A 23,792-nucleotide genomic window follows, 5' to 3' on the forward strand; every position below is an offset into this window, starting at 1 on the left:
GAGTCCGAAAGCTCAAGGCCGAAGTAGTAAAGCCCTCCTGTGGGCTGCTGGGTAGCTTCAAATCCCAGACATGTTCATAGATTTTTTTCCATAGCAAACCGGGGGGGGGGGGGGGGATTGTCTGCAATGTTAGCACCAGTTCATCCGCCATTACAGGCAATGGCTAAACTGAGACTGTTTTTTTGTTACTTTTCCTCGGGAACAAACATAATTAAATCAGTCGCTGGGTCCTTCCCACAATCTCTAAGTTTCTACTCAAGGGTAATTAATATAATGCCCTGCATTATCCTGAGGGTCTTATTATCCTGGGTTGGTGAGTGATGAATTTGTGTGTGGGGAAAATGTGGAAAAAATATGTTTTAGATGTGCACTGGCATGGGCAGAAGAACACAGATGCACACACACACACACACACACACAGACTTAAACAAAAACGCGCTAACTCCACTGTTTGACCCAGCAGGGAGGATAGGTTTCCCTGCTCACCTCCAGAAGCTCCGACCCGCTGATGTCCATCACGCTAATGGAGGGGAGCAGAGACTTGCGGGAACAAATTCGTATTAGTACTACTAAGAGCAATAAATAAATAAATAAATTAATAAAACTGGAACAAAGAGCTGGCTTTGAAAATCACTCACACTCACATAGAAACAAAAACATGTGGCCCTATGAAGAGAAATCCCTGTTCATGCAACAAAACAAGGAAACCTCTTGGTTGGGAAGCCTCTCTCTAACGACTTCTAATATAATTAGCGTCATTAATTTGGGGAAATTCTTAGGGTTTCAGAGAATTCTGTGGTGGTGGTAAAGGGCTCTTAATTACCACGCCCCCCATGGTGGTGAGGTCAGGTCTGGGCCACCTGCTTCATTACCGTCTGCTGCGAGGGAGACTCTTGGTGTGCCTCCACGGTACCAGTGCAGCTCTCTCCTATAGGTGGATTGGGGAAAAAGGGCTCAGGAAAGCTCTTGTGGGCTTCATTTCTTCATTTGTTATGATCACGACTGAAGTTTTTCTACTGCAGCTGCATTCTGGATTTTCAGCTGTGCAAAACCGGAGGGTCAGGACGCAACCAGAAGTGTGTTGGCAATGCAGAATCCAAATGCTCCGGTAATCAGTCATTCCGTGTGCTCGGCGAACGTCGATGTAAGCGGCAATCGTTTCCGATTCCTATTAATTACAACGCTTCCGTAATCGACCGTTCCAACGGCCCTGTGACAAGAATCAATCTGCAATAATAGCATTTCACTGCAGTTAAGTGATTGATCTTAGTTAAGCTACCGCACACCTTAGCCATGGTTATTATTCGCTGGGACGGCCTGCTGTGCAAGATCATTTCTGACTTGAAGCGATTCATCTGGTTTGGCTATCGGATATGGTGCCCTCATGTCTGGAACATTCTCGACATTCACAATCTGTGTTTTGTGAGGGTCCACAGCTGATTTAGCTGCGCTCATCTCAATGTTTTGTAGACCCAAACCAGAATGATTCTGAGTGTAAAACCACGACACCTGTTAAAGGACAGTTCAACTGTCCCTCCAGCACTGCCAAAGAGATGGGGTGGCCCTCCGAGCACCAGCTCCATGGAGGGCACGGGGCAGCGGGGTTGGAAATGGGTGGAACAGGGGAAGCTGGTGCCCCAGTGAAAGTCTCGCTCATGTTAACTGGAAAGGGAGAAGCCATGGCACCAGGCAAGACTGGGGCACCTCGGCAGGCAAGCCTGGATCTGCCTCTCATGCCAAACCTCTATTCCAACCTGCTGCAATTGTCACATCTTTTTTCCGCCAGAAGAGGCAGAAATGATCATGAGCCCCCACTGCGTCAAGGACAATAAAATAGGCCCATCTGCCCGATAGTGCCCAATCACCTCTTCAACTGGGTTTGGAGGGACTCCTTATTCCAACCCAGAAAAAAAATCACTGCAGTTTAATAAAGATGTGCGGATCAGTCACCAGAGGGATGCAATCAGGAGGAAAGTCACACTTTAGATGAAAAGGAAATTAGCCTTCCCCTGAGGTGAGAGGCTGTTGGTTTGTCACCACCTGACGATGAAGCGTTAGCGGAAGCCCGCCGGCACTTTGTCTTCCTCAATAAATAACGTTGTATTGTTATCGGGGAGCTGATTACAGTTTCCTGCAGTTGGCAGCCTCGGAAATCAGCTGGCTATCAGCGGTTATGGCTGATGAACTCAGCGGTCAAACATATCAGCGAAATGAGGTCTTGGTTATGTCTGTGTCTCCATTCTTACTGACAAGTTTCCTTTAACTGGGTTGAGGAACAAAAAAATCTTCGACTACTCGAACCCCGGCTGAGAAAAATTACGGGACAGAGTGCAGAGTGACGATTTAATCACTTCAACAGGTGCATCACTCTGAATCATCTAATTGCACTTCGAAAGAGTGACATTTGCAAAACATCAGGAAAAAAACATCTGACTCATCTGCCTCCATAAGCGAGAAGCACGTATCAATGAGCTGTGCGGCCCACAGAACTGAAGGAAGGTATGAACATTGTGAGCTGCCATGGCGGTGCAATTCGTCAGCTCTCCGCAGATCTGTAATGCCCTTAATAAATGCCATTAGTTAGTTTTACTGATTCTCCTTTCACTCTTCTTCCCCTGAGAGCTTTTTCACATATTCTGAATGTTTCACAAAACAATTATTTTCCCATCTGGAGAAGAATAAATGTGGGAAGAAGTGAAGAGGCTGGTGGTGGAAGAAGAAGCCTGATCAATTTTTCAAGCTGCACAGCGCTGCACATTTTGAGCAGCGGAGCATCCGGAGCTGTTGAGCATAGTTGTTAAGGGTGGCAGAAATTTGGCAGAGAAAAGGAAGATGAGAAAACCGGAGCGGACGTGCTGTTGCCAAGAGGTGTGCAGCTGAAGTGAGACACTAACACCTAGTTCTGGAAGGACCTACTGCTACTTCTGGCTTGCCTGTTAGAGTCTTGCAAGCCGGTAGGATCCTCAGAGGGCAACAAGAAAAAAGCCAGATTTTCGATTGGACCGTCTGCCCTCTGGCCCCGGGAAGAACCAAGAGCGGAGCTACCCTCAGGCCAAATGGGTCAATCACACAGTAATGTTCCCCTAGGCGCTCAAGCTGAGATTAGATTTCAGACGAGCCATCAGCAAGGCTGATGACGAGAACCCTGTCTTCTCATTCTCCAATTTAGTGGCAAGTGGAATGTCTGTCACCTCAGGAAGTACCTTCTACTCATCAACACCTTACTGCTGCATTGGTGATTGGGAGGCGAGATGGAGGTACACGATCATGGAAGACTTATCCATGGACACTAGAACAGGCATCGTTACAGGGCTATGCTGATGCAGACTGAAGAAAGGTGCAGCTCTGGGGGCGTTGGAAGCCGAGATAATCAAAGGTACCACGCGCTGTGTCAAGTGGGAGACTGAGGTTCCTTCTTTTTTTCTTATGGAATAAAACCCTTTCTGCTATGAAGTTTCAATTTCACAGAGATGAGGTCACGGCAGCGTTTTTCTTCTGCCTTTCGATTTTGTGCACACTTCTGTAAACAAGCCGAAGATATTTCATTAACTCCGCCTAACAGAAATGCAGTCATGTGAGACACAGCTGCGTCACCATGTGATCTTTGCTTGTACGAATGACCTAGTGAAGACATGTAAGGACAGAGAGAAAATCTGGTTTTCATTCACCAGTAGATATGTTATGCCAACTATGTAAGAATGTTGTCAGCCTAGTCCTCAAAGCTCTGGGGTAAGGCAAAACGGAAACTCTTCACTATAGCATATCAGATACAGGGTTTACTTTTCCTAGATTTAGATTGCAGAAGAGTAGGAAACTGAGCCATAGTCATGGTGGATTTCACCTCCCATGAGGCATATGGGAAACAGACTTGAGGCAGGTCTTTTAATAGAGTCTCCCAGAGTTGGGTGGAACATCAAATTGTATCTTGTCCTAAAATGCAAGCCTTGGGATTATCAGACAATCATAACTCACAAGACGAAACTTGTTGCTTTAATTGGTGGCGAAGGACTCAGAAAAAAAATGAAATACTGTAAATTGATCACAGAAATGAGAGCAGAGCTGTGGAAAGCCCTTGAAACCATGGCACCAGCACCAGAAGACTCAATGTGGAGGCACATCACTGGTTACAGCCACCAGAGGGCACATGAAGGTACTACAGCAGGGCTATGAAGACACTCACCAGCGCTCACGGTGATGGCTTCAATGAACTGGTCCCTCCAGCTGTTTGTCCCCACTAACAGGGCCAGGTTTGTCTTCTTGATAAGTTTGTCCACAGTATTCTGAAAAGAAAAAACATCAATGTTTAATAGACCCCATAAAGAGAAGCTTACGCAACACTCTAATGTAGATACACATCGCGACTAAGGGAGCCATGCCAAGGTGTCACTGTGCTTTGACGCTGGAATATGTTGTCATTTTAGATGAGAGTGAAAAGTAAATATGAGCACAGTGGTGAAGCCATCACATAAACCATGACATCTCTTACCATCACCATCACCATCCAACCCCTCCAAGTTCCCGCTAAAAACGTAAGCGGAACAGGCGAGTTATGTGGCCATGACGGCCTGCAGGCAACGCATTCCGAAGGAAAGGAGAAGCCAAGGCTGATGCTGCTGCTGCGGAAGAACCCAATAAGAATCTAATAAGAACCTTAAAAGGAATTAATGCTGAGTGCTGACCTTATACGTTTCCTTCAGGATTTGCCCTGCACTCTTCTAAAAAAACAAGAATTTCAGCCCGAAACAACAAAAGTTCAGGAGCTTTGAGTCTGTCAACAAGCTTTTTGGTTGACAGCATCAGAGCAGGAGAAGGGGATTCCCGAGGGCTGCATATATGGGCAATGGCCAGTAGAAGAATGAAATCTCGCTGCAGATGGATTAACTTTGCAAGCCATTATGGTTTCCTCACCAGGAAACTACTGGATGCACCACAATTATATTTTTTTTTGGGAAGAAGACCAAAGAAGACCAAAAACCACAATGGGCCTCTTTCCCAGTCTGATGGGATCTGACTGGACTATTTCACTTGCTGCCAACTTTGTCATTTTAGGATCTGGAAGCCTTGAATCCAGACAAGTTTCGTGCACGGTCAACACCATTGCGTTTCAGGTCTGAGATGTTAGGCTGTCAAAAAAAGTTGCGGGTCTCTGGGTCAAGCAATAACTTTGAAAGGCCATGTGCAATTAACCTCTGAGACCCCTGTGAACAAAGAGGGTCCGAAAAATTCCGAGATCTTCTAAGCAAAGCTTTCTGCTGCCCTCCTGTGAGGTCAAGCTAATCTTTTTGATGGAGTGGCAAGTGCTCACTGCTCTACCTTAAACTCGTAAGACTCCTCGATGACCACTTCAAGCTTCACATGCTCCCCCAACATGGGCCGGCCCATCTCGGCGATACGGCGCTCCTCCTCGTCCTTCCCAGTGAGCGGTTCTTCCTCTTCCTCGCCGCCTGCCTCCTCTTCCTCTGTAAGGGAACAAGGAACCACTCAGGAAGTTAGCGACGGTACCAGGTGCTGGAACTTCATCACCTACCTCCAACGATGCCGCTTAAGGCAAGAAACCAAGCAAGCTAGGGCTAAGATGATCAGTGAAGGTCTGATCCAAACAGGGTACAAATTCACAAATCCACACTTGACAATAAGACAAACGCTGCAAAAATCTTTCATGAAAAATTTTTTGACCAAACATGCTGTACATAATGATTTGAAAGCTCTTTGCATGGGCCAAAAACCTTTCTATATCTGTATCTTAAATAATGATATTTGGTGTGAAAACTGAAGAAGAAGCTATAAGGCTGAGCTATAGATGGGCGGCAGCAAACAGCCGATCTGCTAGATCCCACCACCTTCCCTGGACTTTATGCCGGACCTCAATCCGCCGTGGTGCTGGATGATGCAAAGCCTTTATTTATCGCCTGTCTTCATGCAGACAAAATTACTGCAATATACACATCAAGCTTAAGTGGGCTTGAATCCCCTGGGAGAGTGTTTTATTGACTGTCAAAAGATAATTGAGACTTGGACCAAATTCCAGTGGGCCAGCAGAAATGTATTTTAAAACAAATTTGGGAGTACACTTTAACATGACCGCGAAGCCAGCACTGAAAAGTAAATACATGGCTGGCCTCAAATGAAGCGGCGAGACCTATAATTTGCCACTTAAATGCACATCTGATGGCATCTCCCGAGCTAAGTTGGGGTTATTAGGGCGCACAAATTTCACGCTGCAGGCGCAACGCTTGTGATGCTTTTTGACGCTGTTGGTTTCCGACGGCTCGTGGAGACTGTGTGCGGAAGTAGGGCAGGGTGGGGAACGGGCCCCTCACCCGTCGGTCTGGGCTGACACGTGTGCGCGTCACCTGTGCGGCGTTCCTGCAGACAGCTGATGATGTCAACCCCGACACGTCCCGCTCCTGTCGACTGGAAATAACTGTGCAGCCCAGGAGAGACTGCCAGGAAAATACTTGGGAAGTACAGCGGCGGTAAAAAAAAAAACAAAAAAAAATACTGCACTGCCGGTCTGACTGAGCACACTCTCAGGACCCTGCCTCCTCCAGTCCAGAGGTATCTCATGTCCAATTTGGCAAAAAGGATCCACGGTGGACTCCCCGAGATCTGCGAGAAGCTGTTGGCCGCATCACAGCCGTCAAACCGCAAATAGCCACGCTCTCGTCTGCACGTATTTGTACTTTATTAGGCTTCGAGCGTTTCATCAAGTGTAGTCACACCGTCGGGTACACGCATCTTTATTTTTCACCCAGCAAGCATGTGTTTTAAACATTGCTGCCGCTCTCCTCTCTCTGTCCCTCTCTCTCGATCCTCCTCTCTCTATAACTCCGCCATCTTCCGCGACCCAAGGAAAAAGCGGCAGCTGTCCCGTCCCGCGGCTCCCAGCGACCCGTTAGTCTCGCAGTCTGGAAATGAGCTTGAGCTTCCGCAGTGTGAAGTGCAAATTTCCAGGTGTCCCCACCCCACGAGGGACCGTTACCTGCCAGATTCCCGTCCCGACTGGCTGATGAGCTCAGACGCTCTCATTTGCATTTACAAGCGTGTCTCTTTCGTATCCCTCTTCCTTTGAAGAAGGGGCCTGAACCCAAGGTGGCGGAGCCAGCCTAGATGGCCGTGCATGGCTCGTGGTCAACGCAGGTTTCCACGCTTTGATGTTCACATTCCAGGGGGGGAAATAAGAGTAGGCCTATGACTAAGGAGTTTAAGTGTGAAAAGTGGCTCTGCCATTGCATTACACAAAACTGTGCTTCTCGCTCTCCCCTCCCTAATGGGCTTATGAGCTCAAGGGAGGAGGTGCGAGCATCCATGCTGCAATGCAGGAGCCCATTTCAACTTTTTGGAAAAAGCCACACTGCAGTTTCTTTGCTCTTCCAAGTAGAGGTCCTCCAAGAATTAACTCTGCTTTTTTTCCCTCACTTGAGGATTTGCAAGGGAACGTTTCCTACTTCCTGCGTTTTAAAGTTAATATGTAATCCTCTTGGACTCCAATCTGATCTCTCATTGAACAACGTTGAAAAGGAACATGCTGGAACAAGCGTCTGGGCCCCAGTTTGGGTTTCTGGACCTTAAGCGAAACTTGTATACGTTCATTTTGGCCCCAACGTGTGGGAGTATCTACAGGCTCTTGCTTTAATGCAAAAACAAAAGTGCACTCTTGGTAGAACACAGCCGTTCCACACAAAAGGGCTCTTCGCCTAATATAAGAGCTGAAGTTGGAAAAATATATCCCCCATCGCACACCTGGATCTTCTGGGAAACTTGTGCCTAATAAAGTTCCGTGAAACGTAAGCATGTGCTGTGGGGCTGGAGGGCATTAGATGAAGGAAACCCAGAGGTTTCTGTATTACTGTTTTGTCTTCGAAGGCAGGTTCATCTGAGTAATTAAAGCTCTCTAGGTGATGACCTAACTCCGCCATGGATGGTCCCGAGCCTGGCTGAGAAAGGAGGAGGGTTGGGCGTGGGGCTAGCTACCCCACACCGTAAAAACCTTTCCAGCTACAGAAACGCCAATAACGAAACTTCAAGACATCTCAGGTCAGGGAAGGGACAGAGATGCCAGGAGAGCCCTTGTTGGTGGCCTACGTCCCAGGAGGGGTGGAAGGCACCCCAGGTGATGACCAGCGTAGCCTACCTCTGTGGTAGGAGAAGCTGGAGACGGCAGGTTGGTGGTCCTGAGTAGCAGCACTAGGTTGACACTCCTGACCGTGAAACGCCGCTTGCTTTTTACCACATCAGATTTAAGAGTTTTGCTCTTACCTTTTATACCTCTCAGATGAACCACGACAAAATTTAAATGATCTAACCTCACTGTGACGCTCACTCTCAAGGTATTTGACAGCGTGCAATACTTTACACGGCCCTGCATACTCTTCAGTGTTCCTTGATGGAAATGTGAGCAATTTTGTAACAGCACCACGGAAATAACAGGGTACAGAACAATCTTTCCGATCCTTGGCTGTTTTGTATTTGACAAAATAATATCCCCCGGTTTAAATGCTAGAAGCCTGTCCCATTCAATTCACTTGAGTGGGAGTGGGTCATCAAGACTTCTGTCAAGCTTTCTAATGGGGAATTTGTACCGCGTTTTACAGTTCGGTCTTGGCTCCTTGCTTTTCATATCCCTATGATTTACAGCACTGATTCCCTGACATGAAGTCATGGGCCCTTTCTGAAGCTTGAGATCCAATCTATTTAACAGGAAAAAACAAGGAAACAGAAGAACAATGTTTTTAGGCAAAGGAAATTATTTATAGCACTAACGTAAAGCCCCTTCAGCCTTCTGGATAAACATCATTTCGCCATGATTAGAAAACAATATTTTTTTTAATCATAAACTATGCAAATGATTCTACTGGTGATATTTTGCTTGTGCGATTCTGTAATCCACAGGCAATCGGATCTCTTTCAGGCTCATTTTAACATTCTCAAAAATGCATATATTACTGGGCTAATTTGGTCTCTTCGGCAGAGCAGATCCTCACAGTTTAGGTACTTGAACGTACGAACTGGAGGATGGCGTAGGTTGCACGTTGCTCAATCCCTCCTTTTTTGAACAGAGAACTTCCAAGCACTTCCATTACAGGCGAAAAAAAACATCCAAGACAAATATTTGCATTTTTAAACGGTAGAATCACAGATGATGATTGGAGCTGCATTATAACCACAACAGTAATGTCTGAATTGTTTCTTTTTTACCAAGTTTGAGTAATTTAAAGGAAAAACACAGGTAGTTGATACATGAGACAGAACAAACACTGTAATTTAAAGAAAGCAACTTAAAAGGTAAATAAAATTAGGAATTATATAGTTTGTCTGACCTGGATAATGTTACTTACTGTAACGGTTAGGGTTGCCTAACTATTTCAGTGTTACACAACTAACGTTATCAGTCCAGCTGGGTAAATGTACATAAATAAATATCTGCCAGTTAATAATACTACGTAAAAACACGAGTGCTGCAATGCATATCAAAATAAAACAAACCCAATTAAAATCTGAAACAAGATGCACTCACTTCTAAAATAAATATTAAACAGCCATATATTTTTTTAGTTACTTATGAATGTTGCTGCTTCTGTACAATGAAACTGTGAAGCTTTTCAATAGCTTTTCAGCAGAAATTTCCACTAACAGAACAGAAGTCAGTGCATCTTTTGTGCATTTGACAAGCAAGACATGAGCAATTTGGAGAGCAAGGCAGTTGAGACAGCAGAATCAAATAATACTAAGAGCATTTTGCGTATGAAAAAGACAAATGAAGAAGAATAAAAGGAGAAAAGCTTACCACACTCATGCAGCAATATGGCTGAAGATGTGAAAATAAGCAGAACACACAGAAATCAAGTCAGAAAAGCAAGAAACATAAAGGCGGAAGGAAAGAAAAGAAAGATCAACGTTAGACTCGTGAAACACAAGCAGACAACTACAGGACATTAATCAGGTGGAAGAGGGACACATGCAAGGTGGGGGACATCGGGGGTCCGGCACTTTCTGGAGGGCGGAACTTTCCGGAACTCGGGCCAATCGTTCCAACACTTCCTGTCATGCGACCCCAGTTCAGCTAAGAGACCTCAAACAACCTAAAGGGTCGGTGAAACAGGTTCCTTGTCGATCATACGTTTTCCGGCTCGGAAAAACGCTCTTCAGAAAAATATGTGATTGACGGATAGCTAAAGCTGAAAGTTATATTTTCGTAAATGAAAAAAAAAAAAAAAACGCTACTCTGTATTCCTCTTTTATTATATAAACCAATATCTCATAAATTTTGCAGCTGTAGCTACATAAACTGTATGTTTTGCTCTACAGTTGAAAAGTCGACTACCTCAACTACTGGTCCTTCTCTAGGAGTCTGTCGAACATAAGCAATATACGACTCCTACAGCATTTACGACTACAATGTAGACAACAGGAGCAAAATGAGTTATGACAATATAAAAAATATTTTTAAAAAAATTATCACGAGATTGTGACCATTATTTTCCTTCAATGTTCATGGATAACAGATTTTGCAAATATATGTTGATTTTTATCTCTGGGGACCCACAGCGCTTAGGTGCATAACAACTATTGCTTTTTCAATTTTTTTAGTGTAGCTCCTTCTAAATATGGGATATTTAGGGCCAAGGTATGAGCTAGCAGGGGTCTATCGAGGAAACAATTTATTTTATGGCCGAATAAACGCTTGCGCTACAGCCAAACCCCTTGGTTCTCCAGGTGACATGCGGAGACTGCGACGGCACGCCGCAGAGCTCACGCGCGACACTGCCGTCGTCGCGATTCACTTCGGATTTAGTCAGACTTTAATTGGCAGAAGTGCTCGTCAGGGAAAAGCGACTTTTGAGGATTACGCTTATTTGACGACTGTGTTTCGAGAGGCCTCCGGTAGCGCACCTTAAAGGAGGCGCTCTCCGCCATCTCCCCGAGCGGCGCTAACCGGGGGGAGACGAATCATGGCTTAAAAGTACAGTTCAAAAGCGAGAAGAGCGGTTTAATTAGTGTTTGCTTGTTCCGCTCAGTCACTCATTGCCGATTCTTTGTGATCGTCGTCTCCCGAGGCCCGCGGTAATTTATTGAGTACATCTGCGAGTGAGACGGCGAGGACGGCGCGCTCCAGTGAGGGGCGAACGATGGTGCGAGAACACTTTGTTTCTGCTCCTCGCATCCAGCGCGCCGCAGCGGTTCGACACGGATCATACGGTTCCGTCGAACGATAACACAATAATGTAAATAGTTAGTTGGGTGAACGTCTTCCGGCAGCCTTCGTACCGCTGCGTGCAGCTCGGGCTACGATGAACGACTGCTTTCCTTGCCGTCTGCGTGCAAACCGATGACTGATATCGTTGGAAGGTGGCCATGTTGGGGGGAAAAAAAGGAAGACAAACATCTAGAACTGGGCTTAGGGAGCGATGTAATGCACTTCATTAATAAAACAATTGCAAAAACAACGGGCATTAATAACGGTAAATTTTCGATGGCCCTTTAACCTAAGGCTCCGGCGTAAAAGGGAACAGGAGCGCGGTGAGCGCCAAATGGTGCGATTACGCTCCCTTCGAACGGCAACGTTTCTGTATTAGCAGCTGGATAAATATTTATCTTCCTGTAAAACAGATCCATTTAAGACCCAGCACCAGTTGGGGAGATTATGCCGCAAACGGGTAATCTCTGTTTTCTGCTAACTAAACAGTTTGTACTTGTCCGAGCTTCGTTACTTCCTTTACGACACGTCAATTTCCCGGGGTATTAATAATGACGCGGAGCGGCCTCTCCATTAAAAGGAATGTTATTTTTCTACTAATAAATGGAAAACCCTGCTGTTTACATGTTGGACCTTAAGCGTGGGGCACTGCTACATTTTTGCCACCCCCTCCTCTGGATGTGTTGCTCGCAGCGCGTTAGTTCTTCATGGGGAAACGGTTAGTGGGGAAGGGCTTTGTGTCACCGGGCGCAATCCGCTTCCCACACGGGGCTACGGACCATGACAGCTTTACGACCACGGGGCCCCGGGCTCGGGAAGACGGGGGGAGGGGGACGACACAAGGAGGAACCCATGTCATTGCTGTGCTGGGTGCAGCATAGCATGGATGCTTCTCACCACGGAGCCCTGATGTGGAGAGCAGTCAACGCAACAAGCCCGCCGTACCCTCATAGACGGTTTGGGTAATATCTGGTGGGGGTCTCCTTTACTGTGGTCAGGGGCTTCTGTTAGTCCAGCCTTGTAAGTGCAGCAAGGCGAGAGAGGAACACGGTGTGGAAGTGGGGGGGAAGAGAGAGAGAGAGAGAGAGAGAGAGAGAGAGAGAGAAAGAGAGAGAGGGGGGCCAAGCTGCCTGAGCTCTGAGACGTTGTGCCCTTTCAAACTGTGAACTCTCACACCTGTCCATCCTCGCTGCTTCCACTGTGGCTCCTGCAGCTCTACGTAGAAGTAGGACTGCTTACCATACTCCTCTCGGTCAAGTATTTTAATGGTTATGGTCTTCCTGCGGGGACACAAGACAACATGGGGGGGGAGGTTGGAATCATGCACATAAAACACTCATGCGCGAACCGACGGCCGCGCCGCCCGTGCCGCGCCGCGTTAACGCGTGGCGGAGCGTGCTCGGCCTGGGCGGCGGACGTTTGTCCCAAGTGCATTCAAACCAAGCCTGGGCGTACAGAAAGGAGAGGCACCGGTGTCATGCGTCACTGCGAATGACCGCGTTTTCACTCGAGCCAATGGGCAGCGAAGGCAGCGCTGGCCACCGTAACGTAAATATGGCTTCGGCATCTTTGGACTCACTGCATTTAAAGCTATGCTGCATCAGCGCATTATATTTCACAGAGTTAAAGAGGTCAGATTTGGTTCCCCAGAGGGAGTCGCCCGTATCCAGGAAACGGGCTGGGTCTCGTTTCGCTGCTGGATTGCCTCTCCTTGTGCGGCGCCTCCTAGTGGTGTGAACACACGTTAGTCGAGGGTGGATCCGGCAGGGGAGGCCAGACTCGGGGGTGGCAGATGGGGCAGGCAGTGGGGCCTAGGCCTCAGGGCAGGTCCCCCCACCTTTCCTCTCACTCATCTCCACCAGGCGCGGCTCCCCGATCTCAACGAAGAAGGTCTTGTTTTTCTCATACTCCTCGTCATCAATTATTTTGATCTTTATAGTTTTGCTGAAACAGAAAGAGAAGAACAACAGGTTGCAGAAGCAGGAGCGTGAGGAAATGACAGGCGTGAGGGTGGCGGAGGCGGGGCAGCGGCAGGAGGAAGGGGCATGCAGTGGCCATGCTCGCACGGCTCCACGGGACCACCGTGAGCAGAGGGTGGCGTGCAAAAAGAAAGAAAAAGCGATGACAGGGCACGGAGCTCATCTACGGAAACACACGCCGCAATTGCTGCTTTGTAACCCGTTCCAAACACGCTCTACAGTACACACGGGGGTAAACGACCTTGAGTACCACGGTACCGAGAACCGCCGACTCGAAAGGGAGCAGCAGCGCCCGCAGCCACTTACCCTCCACGCACAGCACTTCGCACCTCCACTCCATTGCAATAACGGCCAAACACACGGAAGCACAGGAAGGGGCCCTCAGTTAAGAAGCCCTGGTGTGTGTCGGGAGGGAGGGGGGGGTCGAAGGCCAGTGCCCTCCCAGCACGGGCTGCAGCAGTATTTCGGTGATTAATACGCGGCGCTCGTCTTGGCAGGGAAAGCAAGTCGACACAAATCACGTTCTCCCGGCGGCGCGTTCCCTCTCTCTCCTCCCGATCGCCCCTGAGCGCAGGGACCACAGTAAAGAGGGGGACTGTGATTCATGACGATCCCCCTGACTCAACTGTCCATTCCAAGGAGCGGGAGGCTGACTGACCACGGTCCCCGCAGCTGGATCACCGGAGCAACGCAGAATTGCCCTGCCATGTATTGTGTTACCTGCCATCAGGGCGGGTAAGAGGTAATAAAGGGCCCGGTGGTTACAGCCCTGGGCTAGAACACATGCCTGACTGGCGTCTCAGAGTGATAACATTAGCGACTTGACAAGCTCCTGCAGCCTGCAGGTCTGATGAAAGACACATCATCACGCTACCTCCTTACATTACACTCATTCATTTGTCTGACGCTTTTCCTGTGAAGCCAGAGCCATTTACACTGATTTACCCTTTTATACAACAGGGTCATCGGTTCAGGGTACCATACTTACAGTACAGCAGGTGGCATACTGGTTAGAGCTGCTGCCATTGGACTTGAAATATGCAGGCTTTAATCCCACCTCCTGTTGGAGTACCCTTCGTCAAGGTACTTACCCTCAACTGATACAGTAAAAATTACCCAGCTGAATAAATAGGTAAATCAGTGTACGTAGCTTAACGCTGTAAATGCACCAGCTAAATAAATAAGTGTAAGGATACTACAGCAGGAGGTGGGATTTAAACCTGTCAGTCCCAAGCCCAAAGGCAGCAGCTCTAACAACAGTGCCAACGGCTCCTTAACCGCACTGTCTGTCTTCAGCCGCAGCCCGGGGCTTTGGATCGAATCACGCGTGAGACGACCCAAGTTGACCCCCGTAAAAACTGCCATCGTCTTTGACCGAACCGCTTATCCTCTGGGCGACGGGGCCGTACAGGAGAACCGCTGAGTCGCTCGGTTTTGGCTTCGCGGCCCCAGCCCGGTCTGCCCGCCGGCAGAGGCAGATTTAATTATGGTGCGCGGCCGCATCTGTCCACGGCGAATTATAGCACAGCGCAGAGAAGGAGCGCGATCCAGCAATGAGCTGGATCGCCGGAAATGCGCGAGACAACGAACAAGCGGAGATCAAACTCGGTGTCCCACGAGCTCAGTTCCGCTTCCCTCCATCTTCAGCCTCCTTCCCTCCTCTCTGCCCGCTTTCCCTTCGCCTACCATTTAGTACCGCAGTAGCTGGAAACATAACTAATACCGCACCGTAAATGAACGCCTACAACTTATTGCACAGAACCTGCCGGAAAGTCCATGTGTTTGAATAAATACATATTTATGACAAATAAATCACTGCTGAGCATTTCCATTTATCTGATGGTTTCCTCCAAAGTGACAAAGAGAGTTAAGCTATTTATACTCATCTACCCTCTTAGAGAGCCGGAGCAAATCAGGGTGAGCGCATTGCTCAGGGGTACTACAGCAGTGAAACATACAATAATATACTGATTGCGGTGATAGTTTGTACCTGATGTTCTCTCCATAAACACGGTAAGAGCTTTTTTATTGTTCTTTTGTTCTCTAGAAACACATTACACTCGATCTGCATAATAATTAAGTCCAATTTCGGAATGTCGACACCTTTCTGGATCCTTGTAGGCAGTAGTACATGATCCGACATGAAATACTGTAAGAGCACACCCTTGTTGTATGTGGATGTATTTCTCAGAGCACGATTTCTGTCTCTGCGCCGCTGTGACTCGGTGTCACGCGGGGCCGAGAGAACCGAGACGGCGGGACCCAAGCGCGGAGTCGTTCGTCTGGATTCAGGGGATAAGGAAAGTTCTCCGAGTCGGGGACAGGCGAATGGTCGGTCGATCGGAGGTTGGAGTTAAAGCGAGGATCCACGGACGAGGTCAGGAGACAAAGAGAAAGGACGAAAACCGGAGGACGAGAACTGAGAACAAGGGCTGAGTGTGAACTGGATGTCATGAAGGAGGGCGGTTGTCTCTGACGAGATTCTGCAAAGATATGGGAGCTGAAGAGGGTCTTTTAAAGGATGAGCAGTTAGTCAAGTGCTGGACCAGAGTCAGGTGCTGTCGGTTGAGTTGTGGGCGTGGACGTGACACTCAGTTTAGTTCTATTCTCTTAATCAATCAATCAATCAATCAATCAATCAAATAAAATAGATAAAAAACACAGTAGGAGGTGGGATTCAGCTGTAACCACCACGCCACCTAGACGATTCTAGACCCTGAAACAATTCTAAAGCAAAATAAATTTGGATTAAAAAAAATCCGCAGTTTTAACAGAAATAAAAACAGAATAAAAGCGTTTGCTTGTGTAACTACAGTATGTGATCGATCATATCTCTGTGTCATTCTGCGTGTGTGTTTTCAGGACCCCGTAACTCCTGATTTCCAACACCTCCCAGCCCAAAAGAGACGGGCAATCGGCATCCAGGGCACCTTCTCTCCTGGAGTCGCCCCAGGGAATTCTGGGAATGGCGCGATGTGAACGCTCACCACTGGAGTGGACCTGCGAATGCCAAGCTGGCATCGCATCCGCAAACGGTGGCAATCGCGTGGCACTCATCCGGGGTCTCGGAGACACCGGGCACCCTGCCGAGAGCCCATGAGCACCATGTGAGGGCATTGCGGGGGGGGGATGGGGAGCAAACTTCTGCCTCTCCAGGGTTTCCGGTAACTGTACAACCGCCTGGCTGCTGATGTGCGATCCAGAGCAGACGCTCTCTCCGGCCACAGCCACCGTGCCGGCGCTTGGCTTAATAAAGAGCCCGACGCAGCGGGGCTCGCGCCCGCAGTCGAGCGTCGCATCCCGGAGCAGGGGATTGCGGATCTCGCCTGTCTCCTGAACTGTCCCGGTCGGACTTCACCACACTGCTGCTGCACACCTGCTCGAGGAGTGTGTGTGTCGTGCAGGGGATCGTCGCGTGCGTGTGGACGCACTGGAAATGACACACACCTCCTTTGACACATTATAATTACACTCAAAGTTCTTGTGAGACACAGATGGAATGTAGGAACGTACACACACACACACACACACACACACACACACACACACGTGCACTTATGCTCTTCCCCAAATGCTGTGAATTATTCATGAATGAATTGCCCTCCACTTCCATGTGACCCTGAGGAGCACTGCCTCCTGAGGAGTCATCTTAACCTGCATTTTACCGACCTGATCAATAAAATACTTATTCACAACCATATAAATGGACATCCATTTAAAGCCTTCTTAGCAAAGGGAACACCCATATGACACATGTATTGTGTCTCTGGCAGCAGGTGGCATAGTGGTTAGAGCTTCTGCCTTATACCCTGAAGGTCCCACATTCACATCCCACCTCTTGATCGAGGCACTTAGCCTGAATGAATACAGTAAAAATTACACAGATGTCTGAAAGGGTAAATTATTTGGGACAGTATCACGGGTAAGTAGCTTAGTGCATAAACCTCACTATGAGTCACCTTGGAGAGAAGCATCGGAATAAATAAATAATGATGTTTTCAATCCGTCACTCCAGCAACGGCAACTCGGGATGAAGAAAGCAAAATTCTATGGTCGAGAGCCCGCTGCAGTCAATGCGCACTCAATGGAGCCTTTTTTTCGTGAGAAAAGATTGGTTTCCTTGGTGCCCCTTCCAGGAGGAGAGCTGTACCGTGGTAAATGTACGAGACCTACTTCTGCAGAGCGCAGCAGCTGGAACCTGACAGCCAAAAAATGCAGCCAACAGAGGTACAGATTAATAACCGAGTTAGATTAAAAAAGTCATCGTTTCACATGCCGCGCAAGACTTAGTCGCCATGGCAACAAACTATGTGATTACATACAAAAGGGGCTCGATGGTTTCCAGATCTTAGCGCAGTGGTTCTCGCACATCGCAGAGTGGACACGTGCGCACGCACGCACACACGCAGCGCGCACCTCGGCTTCTGTGACCGAGACCCGCTAACGAAACGTGAAACGGGGCCGAGAACCGGAGGCCAGCGAGGTCCGAGAGTTGAAGTCACCCCTGGTGCTGCTCGCGCTGGATCGCATTCAAAGGGCTCAGATGTAATTTCCTGCAAATCATAAATGATTTACGCGCAGAAAATGATTTACTGCTCAGCATTCCGGATGCCGGCGCGTCTGTCCGTTCGCTTTTCTAACCGGAGCGCCACCGACCGCATGAACTGAAATGGAAATGCCCAAAAATGGCCTATTGACACAGATCGGGAAACTTGATTTGCTATTCCTGACACTAAGCGCAGATTTACAGCAATTTCGCTGTTCTACGCCGCAAAAAACCGGCCGAGCCGCACCGTTTAGAGCGAGTCCCTTTCCGTAACGGACGTGCCCGTCCCTCTCCCAGCGGGCATTATCTCGGTAATGGCAGCAACGCTGCAAATGAAGCACATTTGTAGATATGCTCAGCCTTCCTGCACGATTCAGGAAAGGAGAATGTGGGTCACCACGGTAAGGCAGGGACTTGCAGAAAGTGCTCCTCTGTTCTTCGTGAAAATGGGCCGCGCCGGAGGAGGGGGGTTCCGGAACGTATCAGAGAGCGGTTTTCATCGTCACGAAAAATTATAGCCGGAAGCGCCACCGCACTGGGGGCGGAGGGCAGAGGGGGAGGTCGGACGGTTCGCGCCCTTCCGGTGGTCACCGGCCGCCCGGGTCTTTCGCCCCATGAGCTACGGTTGCCTTCTGGGTGCGCGATGGAGCTCGAGATCCTGCGGTTCACCGCTAGTTGGCGCCCAAGAGTTCCCATCCAGTACTCTCTGCGGACTTTATTCCATCGTCCACCCAGCTACCAGCCCGCCATCTATGAGGGCATCACCTTGACCCACAGCAGATGGCACACTTGACTTGCGTGCGCCAGCGTCCCGGGTTCAACGCTCGGTAGGGACACAGACAGTACGTCCCGCCGACGAGTTCCCACCAAACAGGACACACGTCCGGCACTCGCGGCGAGCTTCCGGGGACGTGACTTCCAAAGCAGAGCTTCTGAATGCGATTCGAGCCTCCTCAACCGTAGTGCGAGGCCTTTTAAAAATATTTCACCCATCTCGTTTGAAACGCCTGTACAACGCAGCTGTGAGCTATCTAACAATTCTGTGGAAATGGAGAACAACCGCAAGACAAACAGACATGCAAACAAAGAAAAAACAGCCCCATCAGAGCTGGACCCAAGAGTGAAGTATCCAGCATGTGATTGCTCCTAACGAAACATCCTTGTCACTTACGTTTATTCATTTAACACTTTTCTCCAAAGCAACTTACAATGTTAAGGTATTTACAGTTATTTACCCGTTTCTACAGCTGGGTAATTTTACGGGAGCAATTTAGTGTAAGTACCTCGCTCAAAGGTACTACAGCTGGCGGTGGGATTTGAGCCCGTGCCCGTTGGGTCCAGAGGCAGCAGCAGCTATAAGCTCTGCGCTACCAGTTGCCCCATTTACTGTTGGAGTATCGCTGCGGAGCTGCAAAATAAAGTCGGAGTAACCACCCTTATTCCACCATAACGGTCGAAAAGCTCTGTCAGAGAAACAGCATCGCACGCCCACACACACACACACACACACACACACGTGCGCCCGTGACTGACAAACGCCCAACAAGTGCTTCGGGAGAGCGCGTGGCCTCTGGCACGCTCTCCGTGAAATATTTGCATCCGAACCGTTTGTGGGTGGACGGATTTTAGATGCAGACAAAACAAAGATGCGAACAAAACCGTGTCCGTGCGCCGCGAAAGTGTGGGGGCGTGCTGCCGGGGGGGCGGGGTGAGCAAGCGCGTTTGCGGCACGCCGTACCCCGTTGCGCTTTTATGACGCCGCGCGAGCCAAATTAGTATTCCAGTGCCACGGGGAGGGCAGAAATAGGTACTTGCACACATGTAATATTAGCAGGATTTTACCACGTCTTATATAAGAGTGGAACCGCAGAACGGCAGAATGGAGCCACCGTTGCTGGAGTCGGTGGAGGAAGGTGATCCAGGACCAAGTGCAAATGAAGCCAACGGGCTCCTTCTCATTCATCATTATTAACTATTACTTCTATCTCACACCTTTCTCCAAGGTTTGTTTGCATTGTTAGGTCTGTATACTAAGCCCCTTACGTTGATTCACCCCTTTTTACAGCTGGATAACTGTAGCATTTCAGGGTAAACACCTTGCTTCTAGGTGCCATGGGACCTGCGGGAGGTTCGAACCCAGGTTCTTTTCATTTCACGGCCAGGGCTCTACCCACTACGCAGCAAGATGGCCCCGTCACTCATATTTCTTAGGACGGAATAAGAGTGTCACCACATGGAATGAATATGCGGACTCCTCAGTAGCATGCGGAATTAACCTCTCTGAACCATCGTGACGACGGAAGAGCTGCTCCCGAGTCCCCCGGTCCAACATGCCTGTTGAGTTTCGTTTGGCCTTCTGAGGAGCTGCGAGTTGCTAAACAGATGGATGGACCCCGTCTGCCCCCCCATCCCCCAACCTCCCCGATTAAACAAGAACGGAAGACGAGCCTTCGGGAGCTTTAGCGAACCTTCAAGAGCTCGGCTGTGTCTCTACAGCGCCGGAGCTACCGTGATGGACGATGGGTAAAGCAGACGGAACGGCATTCGGTACACATACAGCTTATGTCCATAGTAACGGCGGACATTTACAAACTGTGGCGTGTAGGCAGGGGTCAGCGGAAAACGTGGACCTCATCATTCCGCTACCTCGGAGCCGCGCGGTCCGCTTTGGAGAGCGGATGCCGGGCTCGACCCTTACAGGTGGACTGGTCTCTCTCACGAGCAGCGTATCTCTGCCTTCTCTGCTAGCTCGACTAGTGTGACTTTTGGCTTGTCTCTCCGGGGAGCTCAAATCAGCCGTCCCATCTCCGGAGCCGAGTTGTCCAAATAAGGCACTCAAAGTAATGTTCCTGGACACATGGAGCACCCCGGGAAGCCTGTTTACACCAGCTTAACAAATATGGAGAGGAAGCGGCTGGGTAGAGCGGGTGCTACGGAGCTCCAGGTTCACCCAACGGCTGTCCATCACCGTGAGCGTTGACGCTCACTGGCTGCCCGTGCTTACGTCTCCGGTGCCACCAACAAGGTGGACAGGTTCAAGTGCGCTTGTTTTAAAAAGCAATCCGCTGGTCCAGTTGCATGTTAATAGCTCATGTTTTCGTGGGCAAAAAGCACAGCTACTGTAAACCCTGGTGACATGTGTAATTACTTCATTATGTTTAAGTGTTTACCACTGTGCTTTTAATGGTTGCTAAGAGCAAAAAAAGAGACAATTAAATAAATAAAACCAATAATTGTAATAACAATAGGGAAAAAACAACAATTGTCAATGCGCTAAGATACCGCGGGAACGAGTGTAACAATAAAGCGCAGATGAGTAACAGTTGCAGAACACTACGGGAAAGGGCCGTACGCGTGGAGCGGATTTTTGAGCGGAAACAGAACAGAACTCAACGCCGTTCGATTGCAACGCATCCCTCTGATGCTCTGTAGGAACCAGAGCCTTTCTGCAGACAAGCCGCAGACGAAGAGCGGCATTTCTCCTCGCCGCTGTCAAGGTTAAAGTGCCGCAAATAAGGGGAAAATCAAACAAACCAGGCAGGGCTTAGCAAACGACACCATTTTATTGGGTTCTGTTTGCGGTCTCTTTGCAGACACGGTAGTCTGCGCTTTTCGCCCTACATTTCAGCTCAGTTTGGATTTTTGCAGTGATCCATGGTCCACCAAGCCACGGTGTTTGCACAGCTACAAACAAGCGAACGGATGGAAAGCGCAGACCTCGGAACAGCAATCTCCGTCCTCGGAAGCAACACGGATGGTGGTCTGGAATGAGGACATAGGAACCCCGAGACCTGCAGACAATAACATATCCCCATTAATTTCCAGTATTCTGTCTGTGTGTGCCCTCGGAGCGTTACTGACTGACAGAAATCGTCCTTACGGTGCGTGACTCTTGGTCTCCACAGCAGGACCCCCCTGGGAGCAAAGACTGAAGATCATCTGGGTGATCTTCTTATCCTCAACACCGGAAAGCGTCCCATGTCGAAGGGCCTATTTTTCATAAACTCTCAGAGATGAAGTGCTCTCCCTTCCAGCTGCATAGACCTCTTTCCCCCATGTCCCCTTTAAAGCACCCAGAGTTCTGGGTGACCAGAGCCCAGCGAAGTGACACGTCTTCACATCCCTCCTGTGACCTCAGACTGTGTTCCGCTGTCACGCACAATCAGGGCTTTGTTTGTCTGGAAAAGCACGATGCCTGTACACGACCGCCTCGGGCCGAGTGCAGCACCCCAAGGGGATGAGCGCCAGGTACCGCCCTACTGATTCTGAGCCGCAAGGGTCCATTAGCCAACTGGTCCATTGTCTTGTCACCTTAACTGGACTTCACCGGAACGCCACTCTGGCAGCTGTGCGTGCGGACGCTCCGTGAAGCTGGAGCCCCAAATTCGAGCAAATGCTTTGAGTAACAGCAGGAAAGCTGATTTCTTCAAAGCTTTGTGGCAACAGACAAGCGATGTGTCGAATGCCGCTTTTCAAAAGATCAAACGCCTATTATCTCCATGACCGAGAAAGCAGCGCTCCAGAAACAAACAGCTGGGAGGGGGCTTTCGTCCAGCTCTGTCAAAGTTGTTTGCTATCGGTCCCCTGATCACAGGTAATAAACACGTTCTTATAATCTCCCGCCTGCCAAATCAGTTCAACCCCTTACTCCAAACACATGTAAATATTATGCTAATTGAGCGCAGTGCCCTCTGCTTAATTTTGTTAAGACCTGAGTCTACCTAGACTTGTCAGCGAAGGAGCAGACAAGGCGGCTTGGCTTGAGCAGAGTCAAAGGAAAACAAACAAAACCCAAGATCTGGTTTTAGAACCTGCAGGTGGTGCTCAGGATTTGGGGCAGAAAGGTGGATGGTTTTATGAAGGTCTGCACTATTCAGCAGAGGCCAGAGGGACTTTCGCAGTCCTCTGGGCCATGTGCTGGGTGACAGGAAGATGACTTGTGGTTGAAGCTGGACTCTGCTACAAGGCAACGCTCTGTCACGCGACTTGAGTTCAGCAAGAAATGTCTACTCTAGGCTCTGAAAAAGAGGGGGCACCATTCCAACTCTTTTGTTAGTTATCTGCTTCTGCCTGCATAGTCAACTTTGTCAGGAGCACCAAAGGGCCACGGAGTGGGAATTCACAGAAAGCTCTTTCTGGAAACAGCACAGCCGGCCAACATCCTCCGTCAGTCCTGTGAGAAGAAGCTTCTGCAAGACTGGACTGCAGGATGGGCAATGGCTTCATTTGTGCTGATAGCTGGTTGGGTGAAATATAACAAGGCAAGAAAATTCTTTAAAGTGAAGTGCAAAATATCACTATTGTTTTTTTTCCCCACTTATTTCATATAAGTAGTTGAAAAGATATTGAAAGAGCAACTGTGGGTTCAGCTAGAGATGGAGGACTATGAGACTCTGCAGTAACTGACCCCGAGGAAACCCAGGGCTTTGCCTTGGGGACACTCAGAGTCAATGGACACGGAGGACCTGACATGACCCTGGTGATCATGAACTGGCGTCCAGTTTCTGGACATGTTCCTGGCGACATGGAGAACCACGGCACCCAAAACAATGTTTGATTGAATGCGCTGCCATTGTTGGACAACCGCAAGTGGGAGAAAATAAGCAAGGTGTCAACCCTGGGGAAGTTGCGAAGGCCTTAGTGGGGGGGTGCCAGTGGGTTAACGCATCCTCGTTCTGTCTAACGGGAGCAACTCAAAATGTTTTGTATGTCCCTGCGGCTGAGGGGCACCATGTGGACAGGGTTGAGGAGAGAGAACACACAGGTGTTGATCGATGGCCATCATTCCGCGAGACATGGTTGGAGGATGGAGGCCACGCTTGTGATGCCCCGCACCACCAACATCGATCTCCCTCTCCACAGACGATCAAAACGAGGATACAGTCTAAGAGGAAGAACACTGAGGATTCAGGCTTTCAGCAAAGGAGACAGCAGCTGTGGAATGTGCCGGAGAAGAAGGTGGTCTCTGCGGTCGGGTTCGAGAAAAAAGAACGTCAGGCATGGCGTGGCCATGAACACTCCAACCAGAGGAAAGAAGCCATCGACTCCAGTATGCAGCACTTCACTTCTC

At 49.0% G+C, this 23,792-nt stretch overlaps 1 protein-coding gene across 3 annotated transcripts in view; it reads right to left on the reverse strand.

Moving 5' to 3' along the window:
• The window catches only part of slc8a1b (solute carrier family 8 member 1b), a 102,954-nt gene that overhangs the window by 14,807 nt on the left and 64,355 nt on the right, over nucleotides 1–23,792 (reverse strand). For 2 of the 3 annotated variants that reach the window (XM_029251502.1, XM_018740164.2), the window contains exons 3-5: nucleotides 13,035–13,141; nucleotides 5,314–5,459; nucleotides 4,181–4,280 (exon numbers count right to left, since the gene is read on the reverse strand). In XM_029251502.1, coding sequence (XP_029107335.1) covers nucleotides 4,181–4,280; nucleotides 5,314–5,459; nucleotides 13,035–13,141 — 353 coding nt within the window. Of the gene's footprint in view, nucleotides 1–4,180; nucleotides 4,281–5,313; nucleotides 5,460–12,373; nucleotides 12,478–13,034; nucleotides 13,142–23,792 lie in introns of all 3 variants that reach the window. The other variant, XM_029251503.1, reaches the window with a different exon arrangement.

Source organism: Scleropages formosus, chromosome 4, assembly GCF_900964775.1.
Source record: "Scleropages formosus chromosome 4, fSclFor1.1, whole genome shotgun sequence".
Classification (NCBI taxonomy): domain Eukaryota; kingdom Metazoa; phylum Chordata; class Actinopteri; order Osteoglossiformes; family Osteoglossidae; genus Scleropages; species Scleropages formosus.